This window comes from Tympanuchus pallidicinctus, unplaced genomic scaffold, assembly GCF_026119805.1.
Source record: "Tympanuchus pallidicinctus isolate F22 unplaced genomic scaffold, pur_lepc_1.0 scaffold73, whole genome shotgun sequence".
NCBI classification, from domain to species: Eukaryota; Metazoa; Chordata; class Aves; order Galliformes; family Phasianidae; genus Tympanuchus; species Tympanuchus pallidicinctus.
The window spans coordinates 26083-37998 of NW_026294795.1; the positions used below are offsets into that span (position 1 = coordinate 26083).

At 54.8% G+C, this 11916-nt stretch overlaps 1 protein-coding gene across 1 annotated transcript; it reads left to right on the plus strand.

Moving 5' to 3' along the window:
- The first annotated feature begins 8035 nt into the window (after positions 1-8035).
- Positions 8036-9723, plus strand: LOC128072930 (zinc finger CCCH domain-containing protein 11A-like). Its single transcript, XM_052667169.1, has 3 exons — positions 8036-8573; positions 8901-8977; positions 9433-9723. The coding sequence occupies exons 1-3, from the start codon at positions 8249-8251 to the stop codon at positions 9487-9489; spliced, it is 459 nt and encodes a 152-aa protein (XP_052523129.1). The 5' UTR covers positions 8036-8248; the 3' UTR covers positions 9490-9723.
- Positions 9724-11916: the final 2193 nt, after the last annotated feature.

Sequence of the window (11916 nt, forward strand, 5' to 3'; positions counted from 1 at the left end):
GGACCTCATTGCTTCCATCAGCAGCTACTCCTGAACTGACCTTCATTCACACAGCGACACCACCAACTTCCAGCACGAGCTGACCTGCAAAACAGAGAAAACAGAGTGGGACAACAGCCAAAACAGACAAAATAAGTTTTAACATTCACAAACAAAAAGAGCAAAGACAATACAGATGGGCAGCAGCAGCAACACTGCAGTACGTAAAGAAACAGAAACCAGGCCAGGAGGCGATGCCCCCCCCCTTCGGCCCAGAATGGACCAGAGCTGACAACACCCCCCTTTGCCCCTTTGGCCCGGAGCCGACAACCCCCCAGCCCCCCCCCCCCCTTCAGCCCAGAGCCAACACTCCCCCAGCCCCCCCCTACGGCCCAGGGCCAAAAGGTCCCCCCCACCCTTCGGCCCCCCCCCCAACCTTCCCCCTCCACCTCGCCCCCCCCCCCCCAACCCCTTTCTTCAGTGCAGAGCCGACGGCTCCCCCCTCTCGCCCCCCGCCCCCCTCCCCCCTTCGGCCCAGAGCCGACAATTTCACCCCCCCTCCCCCCCCACACTTTGGCCCAGAGCCGACAGCCCCTCCCCCCTTGCCCATGTGTGACAGAAGGCACAACACCAAAAAGCAAATTGCAAAGAAAGCCAGCACACACGAAGCAGCAGAAGCACCAGAGCAACAGCAATACATTACAGAGGCACACAAAGCACTGCTCACCATCTCCAAGGACTTACACCCACACAACAAACTCCACAGCACAGAACCTTCCAGAAACAAACCCTTCCCCCTGGCCACCCAGCCCCTAAAGGAGCTCCAGGAGGGGCAGCCAGGCTCCGCCCCTTCCAGCCACGGAGCTCCATTGCCTTCAGCTGCGCTCCCAGGGCTCACCGGCTCCTTTCCTCAGCTGCTCCGTCAGGGGTTCAGGCTGCCGTTCAACACTTCTGAGACAGCACAGCAAAGGAAAAAATCCCAAAGCAAAGCCATCGAGGACACAAAAACAGCAAAGACAACTAGCAGGATTCTAGGAAATGACAGAAAACCCTGGCAGCAAGGCAGAAGGCAGGGTTATGTCTGCGTGTCTGTCTGCAGGAAACAGCTGCAGCTGTTCAGTGCTGCTCCATGCTCCCATCGCAGACAGCTGCACACAACAGGGCTCCAGCAGCACTCACAGCTCCTCTCAGCTTCACCATTAAAGCCATCTGATCAACTTCCAATTCCGGATTGCCAGTGCTTGAAAGAGAGAAGCACTGAAGCTGGCAAACGCACCATGGCTCCAGATAACAAGCACCAAGTCCAATGGCACTTCAGGCAATCAGCATCCTTACATTACCCCACCTCTTCCCGTTGACCCAGAGAGGCTTCTAGCTCCTTTACAGCTTCTTCTCATTCTTGGGGTTGGAAAAACCAAGGGAAAAATGTTGAAATGGCTCCAAAACCCGTTCAATTTTCACTTCATCCCGATTTTGCCCTGCAGGTGGGGTTTTGTTTTCATTTCTGGTGTTGCACAACAGGTGACTGAAGGCACTGATACAGCTTTGAAGTTGAATCATTCCATCAAACATGCTGGTTTTCTTGGAAATCTCTCCCTGAAATCCATTCATTCCTACAGACACTGTAGGAGGGATTTTACCAGCCCAAGCCGACTCGAGGTTTGGATTCAGCTGTCACTCCTTTCTCCCCCTGAGGAGCACAAGATCTGCGCCTCGCTGCCAGTGTCAGAACAGACCTGGGGCACAGGGAAAGGAGCCAGAGAGTGTTTCCTCTGCTGCACGTTTGATTCCTCGCCAAGTGAAAGCAGTCATGTCTTCGAGGTTTGAGAACAGTTCTCTGAATTCAGTGACACAAACTTCTGCAAAGACTTCATTCTTACTTTCACGGCTTGGATTTTCACTGCTGTCTGAGTGCCTTCTGGACTCTCATCTTCAGCTCTGCTGCCACTGCCCCAGGCGGATGGGGAAGGAACCTGCAGAGGGTGTCCTGGCGTTTTCTCCCCAGCAGTGGGTTGATTTTCCAAGTCGTCACACCTTCACTTTCCAGGTCAGTCTCACCTATGATGCCTACTGCAAAGAACAAAAATTAGTGGAAAACAGATGATGATGTAGCTTAACATGAGACAATTCTCAGCACGTACATTATAATGTACCCTCATGCATAACCAATGAATACGCAGATGTTATGACTGAGAAATACCCAGGAAAGTTAGGCTAAGTCAGATTATTGCAACAAAAGGATAATAAATGGAAAATGTCCTGTCCTCTGGCTGCCACCTCTTGCCTTCTGCAGGCCTTCTTTGACACCTACCAAGCTTTAGTGAGGCTGCATCAGTGTGAAGCACCGGTAAGCTGTGGAGCTCTGAAGGGGAGCCGTGGCTCCAGGAGCTCAGGAGGGGCTGTGCGTGCTCTTTAGTGTGCGTGCAGTCTGCTTGTGCTATGGCAGAAGGGCTCTGACAGCTGGGGCCGTGTTTGTGGGGTCAGGAAAAGTGGACATGAACACTTCTCCCTTCGGAAAGATTGAAAGACAGAGCCTCTGGTTGCTGCTTACTGGACGTTTTTCATCTTTAGAAACACAGGTGTTTGAATCATGCTGTTTTTCATGGGAGATGTGCCAGAATGTCTCTGATGGACTATTTGCTGTGCCTTTCTACCACCAGAAATGCTGCTGATATAGCAGTTCAGAAAGCCTGTGCTGTGCATTTGTTTCCTGGACTCACGTGAGAAGGATGGCTGTGGAGATGTTGGTCTTGGGGCAGGAGTTGTTAGAAGCTTTGGAGAGTGGCCTGCGTGTGTCAGGAGTGATTGTGGTACCACTGCTCGGTCAGTTGGAGTGCGTGAAACAAGTCTGAAGTCTCCTTTTAATGGAGCAATGGGAAAGGAGTCTATGCATTGGAGAGCTGACTTTCAGTCTGCGGGCATTTTCGGGGAGCTGGGGCGAGGGGTGAGGCAAGGAAAGCTGTGGTAGGAGGATGAGGTGTGGGAATAGGAACGTCTTCCATTGAGAGCAACTCCTGCTGTTCCCTTTTTGACTTGGAATGCATGCTTTTTTTCATCAAGAACAAACTCCTTGTGCAGCTTGGGAATGAACTCATTCACACCCGTTACTGTTTGGCGTTCTTCTCTACACGGAGCTGCAATGGAAATGGACACTGCTGGTCTGATTGCCAGCCCCCTCCCGCATGCTCAGATCAGCCAAGTTTGCAAGGCCCGGCTCTTGGTGAGTTGTGCCCAAGGTCAGAGGTGGCTCTTCTCAGCTTTGAGCTGTGTTTTCCAGTTACCTGTTGTGCTACTCCTGTTGTGTTGAGCTCTTGAGCTGCAGCCCTAACTGGGGATCCAAGTAGACTGACACAGAAGGAATGGTTGAGATCCATGTGAGCTTGGATTGGAAATGCAGTGCCAAGGGCTGCACAAACGTGAGGCAGCCCTGAGTGTAAGGAAAGGCATCTGCTGGGTGAGGGCTTTGCTGGGTGAGCATCACCCTGCTGAAGAGCAGGCAGCTGCTGTCTTTGCAGACAGCCACATCCATGGGGACTGGCAGCTTGTTCTGCCTTCTGGCTCTTGGCTGCTGCTCTGAGAGTGGAGCTTCTTGCCCGGAGAGAACCAGCAGCAGAAGGGATCCCATGCGTGGCCTCTGAGCCCTTTCAGACCAACCAGCTGGATTAGCGTGGCTGGGACCTTGGTTTGGAGTTCACCCAGCAGGCTTTGCCCAAAGCAGAATGAGCTGTGGGCACAGCGTCCAGCAGTGGAAGTGACCGACAGCTGGAGACAGCAGCAGCCTGAGCGGCGCTCTTGGGGGAAATCCTCACTGAACAAAGGCCCAGAAGAAGAGAGCAGCTTGTCCCTGTGTTCACATAGTCGGGTTTTCCTTTCTGACCTGACTGTTAGCTCAGGCGCTGCCTACAGCTGTGTGATGTGCTCTGCAGGAAGTGCCGATGGTTCGCATTCCACCTTGTCTTTCACCTTGTTCTCAAGCTTAGAGGCACCCTTAATTTCTGCAGCCCTGAGCTTTGTGCCATGAGAGCTCTCTGGCTTCTACCCGTGATGTGAGACTGTATTGTGTCTACTCTGTCAGGCTCTTCTTCTCTTTTCTCTTTTAAGGTCCCTCTTTTAAGTACCTCTTTTAAGGTAGGAAAACTCATTTCTGGGCCAGGAGAAGAAGAAATGCAGCAATCTTCTCTGCACTGCTCAGTTTGCCTGAGTTGCCAAGTGCTCCCCGTTTTTCTTGTACCCTGCAATTCCAAGTCCATATTTTCCCCAAAGCAAAAGAATTCAGAGGGAACCACCTACAGTTCAGTAAGCGATTTCAGTATTTATTTCTGACTGTGGCAATTCCTTCAGTTCAGAAGTCACACTTAATTGACGGTGCCTGCTTTAATTCTGACCAAGCTTGCAGTGGCAGCTGGCTTCCCAAGGCTGCAGTACGTGGTGGTGGCACAGCCTCGGGCGTCTGCATTTGTGCCAATGCCACATTTCCTTTCTCTGTCTCACAGGTCAGCTGGCGCTAGAAGTGGACGGCATCCAGTGTGAATGGAGGTCAGTGCAGGAGCAGCTGCTGCTGGGAGGAAGGAAGTGCAGGCTGATGGACGCTGACGCATCTCCCGGCACGGCACCAGAGGAGGCAGCGGTGATGCTGGGGGGCAGCTGCAGAAGAACACGAGGAGCTCCTCAGCAGGAAGCCACAGACCCTGCAGAAAGCTGCAGCGGACTCAGAGCACGCGTGGATGCCCAGGAGGAAATGCAGGCCCAGCTTTTGAGCAGCACCTGGCCACGGAGTGCTGCGGCCCAAGAACAAAGCTGTTGTGCCTTTGCCCAGATGGCTTTCCAAGGTGGACTCGTCTGTCCTCACGAAAACCAGAGGGCTGACTCATCCAAATGCTGGCTGATTGCTTGGAAGCCCAAATCCTTCCAGCCTCCAATCTGGGGGCAGCCTGGGGGCAACATCTCCTGGGTCTGATCATGCGGAGCCCAGGGCCTCACATCTCCGTTAGAGAGGCTGACACACGCCCTGGGCCTAAAGATGCTGCCAGAGAAGCCAGCAGTGGCCCTGGGGCCTAAACACACAGCCAGAGAGACTGGCACCGGCCAAGGGACCTGAAGCCACAGCCTGAGCGGCCAGCACCGACCCTGGGTTGAGGCACAGCCAGAGAGGCTGCACTGGCCCTGGGCCTAAACCTGGAGCCACAGCACGAGAAGCCGGCAGCAGCTTCAGGCCTGAAGCCACAGCCTGAGAGCCAGCCCTGAAGTCTGAAGCTCCAGACAGAGAGCCAGCACCAGCCCTGGGCCATAATGCCGCGGTTACAGCCACAGGGGCAGCGCCAGAGCCGGGGCTGACAGCCACACGTACAGCCGGGCGGGCTGGCACCAGCCGTGGAGCCTAAAGCCAGTCCTGAAAGGCCAGCACAAGGCCTAGGCCTGACGCACAGCCCGAGAGGCCGGCACCGGCCTGGGGCCCAAAGCCAGAGGCAGAGGCCGGCACCGGCCCTGGGCACAGCTGTGCCTTCCTATTGCTTTCTGCTGATTCCTACAGGGCTCCACTGACCGCTCTGAGGCCATGCTGCTCCTTACTGGTTTTCACTTGGCCATGCTGCACTTTGCTGCTCCGTACTGCTCTGCACTCCTCCCAGCTCCTACTTGTTCCTCTGGGACCCCGCTGACCACTACGAGGCCATACTGCGTTTTTACTGGGCTGCACAAGGGCCGTCTTCACTTCTCTGTTGCTTTACTTCAATTAACCCCACTCAATGAACCCCATTCACCACGTTGGGTGAGTCTCATGTTTCCTACAATTTGGATCTGGGAGGTGACCACTCCTTTGACTATGATGCAAGCACAGCGGTGATGCAGGCACTTGCTGAGGTCACAGTGGTTGCCAGGCTTGGGAGCGTTTGTGCCCCAGCTGGAGCAGAGCTGATGCTCTGGTGAGCGTGCTGCACACCGAGACTGAGCTCTGTGCTTTTCGAGTGACAGATCATCCTTTAGAGCCCACTGGGAGCAGCGCTGCGGCGTGTGCGTCAGCTGGGCACCGCTCCGGCTGGGCAGTGACCAGGTGAGCTGGGTTGGTGCTGGCTGGGTGCCGGGAGGTGTCTCAGCACAAAAGCCGGGCTGGGGAGGGGTTCCCAGCTCCAGCGGTGCCCCTCAGCACGGCTGTTTCCAGGGGAAATGGTTCTTGTGGAGATTCCATCCCACGTTTCAGTGAGGATGATGGGATGTCCTTCCTCCCCTGGAAAATCACTGCTGAGCCCCCGCCTTCATGGCGGACGTTGAAAAGCAAGGACAGCACAAGCTTCTCAGAGCACAGCTCTACCCCCTGCCCCACGCATGGCTGGGTGCAGAGCTGTTGAGGAGATGGAGAAGGGCGCTTGCTGACACAAGCCGTGGCAGTCAGACACAAACTGGACCTGGTGGCAGGCGGCTCTCGCAGCCAGCTGACGTCCAGACGCTGCCCTCCTCAAGAGACTCCATGGCGCGGCAGAAGAAAGCTGGGAAGATGCTTCTTCCTCCTGATGTTTCACTGGTGGATCCTTTCTGCAGGGTTCCTGTCCAAAAGGAGATTCTTAGAGATCAAGGCCATCAAAGACAGAGGGAAGCCAGCTCTATCCAAGAGCACAGAAGTTCCTGTGCACAGCCCTTGGAACTTCAGCTTCCTCTGAGACAGCGGCCATGTCTCAGCCAGGGGACGACCGCAGTTCCAATTCCTGCTCTGGGAGAGGAAAGGTACGGCTGGGTTTCCTTGGCTTGCTTCTTCTTCCTTTTTCTCACGTTTCAGGGAACGGCTGGAGCAGGGGGAGCCCTGCAGGTCCTTTGTGACCTCAGTCACCAGTTGCATTCTGCGCTCGCTGCTGACAGCCCGGGCTGATGGCGTGGGCATGACTGGGGCCCTATTTTCCCTTAGTGATAAAGAACATCTCAGCACTCTGCTATCCCATCTCTGGCACGACCTGGAAGCTCTGTGCAAACCTTGGCTGCCCGTTCCCTCCAACGTTTCTTCCTTTCTCTCCTCAGAAGCAGCGCGGCGCGGTTCCCCGCGTTTGGAGGCAGCAGCCAGCAGGCTGCCAGAGATCCAACGGCGCCTCGCAGCGCACAGAGGGACGCGATGGGGACGGGCCGTCCTCACTGCCACGCAAAAGTGAGTTTCTGCAGTCCTCTGTCGTGAAGGATGGAGGAATGCATGCTAGGTATCACTTCTGAGCGGCTGCAGTGCTGTAGCGATGTCCAGTAACCACGATGGAAGCATTAGAGAGGCCGACAGCAACAGCTGATGGCAGCAGCACAACAGAAGTCTGTGTATAAGTGGTGGTGCTCAGAGCTGAGTGCATTCCTTTTAGGGCCAAAAAATACCTGCCTCAACTTTTGCACCCGGTAGCGTTTTGTTTGCTGATGCAGCTTTGCTCTGCAGATTGCAGAGCAGTCAGGCAGTCCGGGGTTCCTCTGCTGCCATCTGACAGGAATGAGAGCAGTAATGCTTTGTGTAAGCACACTGCAGTTTGAACATCAGTTTCTGCTCTGGCTGTAGAACAGCGTCTTTTGGTTTTGGGGGTGGGTGTGGGCTGACAGGACAGGGCTGCTCCTGGTGTCTGTGCAATCACACTGCATCTGTTGTTGCAGGGACGGAGCCTGCGCGTCCGTGGGATGGTGCTGGGCACGGGGGGAAACGGAAAGCCTCCCCAGGTAAGAAGCTCCTGGGAGCTGTGGTGTGGGTGCTGCCTCTAAGCAGGGCTGCATGCAGGGCTGTGTGTGATGGAGGGGAGACGAAAGGGCGCTGCAGATCTGTGCTGACTGCAGAAGTGGCACAACGCTGTAGCAGCGGAAAGAAACGATGCTTGAGGAGCAGAAGTCTGTGGCTGGCAGTGCTAAAATGTTTGTCCAAAGAGATGCTCTTCATGTCTTTGTTTCCTTTCTGTCAGAAGCTGATGCAAGCAGCCTTCCAGCCAAGCGCAGCCTTGCAGAAAGGCAAGGCAGAAGCACCGAGTGTGGCACAGCACCCAAGAGAGGTACGGACACACAGCAGGCACCTGGGTTTGGTGCACTGTCTTTCTAGCTGGGCTCTCTGTCTGTTCTTTCTGGGACTGACGTTGCTGTGTGTCGCTTGAGGTATTAATCCCTGGGATCTACTATTACCTTCCTGTCCTGTTTTGTAATCTCAACCCAACGTGCTAAGATTCCATACTGTGCACGCTCAAGAACAGATTTCAGAGTATCGTGGCCCATCTTGCAGACTGAAAGAAGCACTGGACTCTCGTTGTATCTCCTCTCTTCTCTTCTCTTGATGATAACAGACAGAGGTGCTGAGCCCAACGGAAAGATCTACGCGAAAGCGGTGCAGGAGGTCCTTTCAGAGAGAGCTCGTCTGCAGGCTGGAGGGCTTCCTCCATCAGCAGGTCCCAGCTCAGGGGGAAGACCTGCCCCTGCCGTGTGCCCCCGCTCTGTCTCCAAGTCCCTGGCTGGAGGTAAACGCAAGGGCTTGGAAGAAGAGCAGCAAACAGCAGCGCAGCTGCCTGCTACCAAAAGAGCGAGGGCTGAGAGCGGAGGCAGCGTGCCGGCTCCAGCAGCACAGCCTGGGCCTGCTGCAGCACGGAGCTCCAAGCTGAGAGGTAAGCAGGTGCTGTGCTACCGCCCTGCAGGGCAGGTGCTGCCCTTATCAAGCACACGGAGGCTGCACGGGGTTTGCTTTGCTTTTTCCTTCTCTGCAGAGGGGAAAAGAGTTGAAGCCTCCAAAGTCCCAAGGCACTGAGGTGCCATGTAACCCCGTCTCTTTAACTGCACGCTGGTCTTCTGTTTGTCCCCCTGGAAATGGCATTCACTGAGAGGCTTCCTGCTCAAATTTCCCCTGTCTTTGTTCTGCCTTCTGCTTTTGCGGTACCCTGTTTACACCGTTCTGCTGCTGACAGAATGAATTCATTTTTATTCTTGCTTTATAGCAAGAAGACGACAACAAAAAGAGAGGAGAGGGCAACTGAAGAAGGCTTCCCTCAGGGCTGCAGCTGCACATGCAGAGGTGAGTCCCTGGTGAGCACAGACACGGCTCTTGTTGCCCTCAGTGCCTGTGTCTGACAGCCGTGAAAGATGCTGTGATGTCCTGAGGGCAGCGATGTCACAGAAAAACACCCCGCTGTGTGTCTGAGGAAATCACGCTGTCAGTGAGAGCTGCCCAGGGGAGCTTGGGTGCCTTCCTCTGCCTTCAGAAGGGCACCGTTGGTAACGGCCGGAGGGTTTTGCTGCCATAAAGAGCCTTGCCGTGTCGGGCACTGCGACCTTGCAAACCTCGTTCCCCCAGCAGAGCATGAATCTTAGCATAGGCAGCTGCTGTGGGAAGTAACGCCAGTGACCTGAATGGCAGGAACGGGCTGTGCTGCATGGGGCCGTTCTGCAAGTGCACTCATCAGCCTTGCTTAAGGAGATCTGCCCACATTGTTTCTGTCCTGTTTCTACACCCGCTCTGTTTCTTTCCAGTCCTCCGCCATGAACAGCCTGGTGGAGATGATGCAGAAGCTGCAGCTGAACGACTGAGAGGAGGAGCATCAGCAGGCAGCGCTGCAGTGCGCGGCGTTGCAGGGCAGCGTTCCGAGTGCCGCCCAACTCGGCATTCCTAGTTTGGTTTAGTCAATAAAAACATCACCATAGAGATCAACACAGAGCGCACGGCCCGATTTGTCCAGTGGCATCCATGAGCTGCTGCCCCAAGGACGTTCTGACGCACTCACATAACAGCTGTGCAGTCACACACACGTGTGCACATCCTTGCACAAGGGGAAAAACGGGGATGTGTAGGAGAAAACCCCAGGTTTAAGGGGAAAAACAGGGATTTCTAAAAGGAAAAGCCATATTGAAGGGGAAAAACCCCAGATGTAAGGGGAAAAACAGGGATTTCTGGGAGAAAACCACGGATTTAAGGAGAAAAACGGGGATTTCTAAGAGAAAAACCCATATTTAAGAGGAAAAACGGATATCTAGCAGAACAACCCAGATTTCAGGGGAAAAACTGGGATTACTAAAAGGAAAAGCCATATTTAAGGGGAAAAACATTAGATTTAAGGGGAAAAACAGGGATTTCTAGCAGAAAACCCCAGATTTAAGCGGAAATACCCCAGATTTTAGGGGAAAAACAGGGATTGTTCAACATCTTCACCAATGACCTTGAGGAGGGGATAGTGGCCACCCTCAGCAAGTTTGCTGATGATACCAAGTTGGGAGGATTGGCTGAAATGCCTGAAGGCCGCGCTGCCGTTCAGCGAGAGCTGGACAGGCTGCAGAGCTGGGCAGAAAAAAACACATGAGGTTTAACAAAAGCAAGAGTAGAGTCTTGCATCTGGGGAGGAATAATTGCATGCACCAGTACAGGATGGGGATGAGCTGCTGGAGGGGAGCTCTGCGGAGAGGGACCTGGGTGTCCTGGTGGACGACAGGTCGGCCATGAGCCAGCAGTGTGCCCTTGTGGCCAAGAGGGCCAGTGGCATCCTGGGGTGCATTGCACAGAGCGTGGCCAGCAGGTCGAGGGAGGCGATCCTCCCCCTCTGCTCTGCCCTGCTGAGGCCTCATCTGGAGCTCTGCGTCCAGTTCTGGGCTCCCCAGCACAGAACAGACAGGGATCTCTTGGAAAGAGTCCAGCGGAGGGCCACCAAGATGGCGAGGGGCCTGGAGCATCTCTGCTATGAGGAAAGGCTGAGTGAACTGGGTCTGTTCAGCCTGGAGAAAAGAAGGCTGAGAGGGGACCTGATCCAGGTCTATCAGTATCTGAGGTGTGGGGGGCAGAATGGCGAGGCCGGACTCTGTTCAGTGGTGAGTGGAGACAGGACAAGGGGAATGGATGGAAACTGCAGCATAGGAAGTTCTGCACAAATATGCACAAGAACTTCTGTACAGTGAGGTGACGGAGAGCTGGAACAGGCTGCCCAGGGAGGTGGGGGAGTCTCCTGCTCTGGAGATGTTCAAGACCTGCCTGGATGCCGACCTGTGTGACTTGGTGTAGGAACTGCTTGGGCAGGGGGTTGGACTCGATGAGCTCTGGAGGTCCCTTCCAACCCCTACAGTTCTGTGATTCTGTGTGATTCTGTGATCCCAGCTCATCCCAGCTTCATCCCAGCCCATCCCAGCACCACCCCAGCACAGCCCAGAATATCCCAGCACATCCTAGCTCATCCCACACCATCCCAGCACGATCCCAGCATAACCAAGCATCAAACCAGCATCATCCCAGCACATCTGACCACCATCCCAGCACAACCCATTCATCCCATACTATTTTGCACGATCCCAGCATCATCCCAGCACGATTCCAGCACCTCCCAGCCGCATCACACACCATCTCACACCATGACAGAACATCCCAGCACTTTCCCAGTACATAGCAGCACCATCCCACAACACCCCAGCATGTCCAAGGATGATCCCAGCACATCCCAGCACATCTCATCCCAGCCACTGCATCCCAGAACATCCCACCACATCGCAGCACATCCCAGCAACATCCCATCAAATTCCCACACCATCACAGCAAATCCCAGCCCCATCTCAGCACATCCCAGCCCATCCCAGCAAATCCCAGCCCATCCCAGCACATCCCAGCACCATCACATCCCAGCCCATCCCAGCACATCCCAGCACCATCCCAGTAACATCCCAGCACCATCCCAGTAACATCCCAGCACGTCCCAGCCCATGCCAGCACCATCTAAGCACCATCTAAGAACCATTCAAGCACATCCCACACCATTACAGAACATCCCAGCACCATCCCAGCACATCTCATCCCACACCATCCCAGCACAACCCAGCACCATCCCAGCACAAGCCAGAACCATCCCAGCTGCATCCCACACCATCCCAGCACTATCCAAAAAACATCCCAGCACATCCCAGCACAACCCAGCACGTCCCACACAATTCCACACCATCCCACCACCTGCCCATCACCTTCCCAGCACATTCACAGCACCA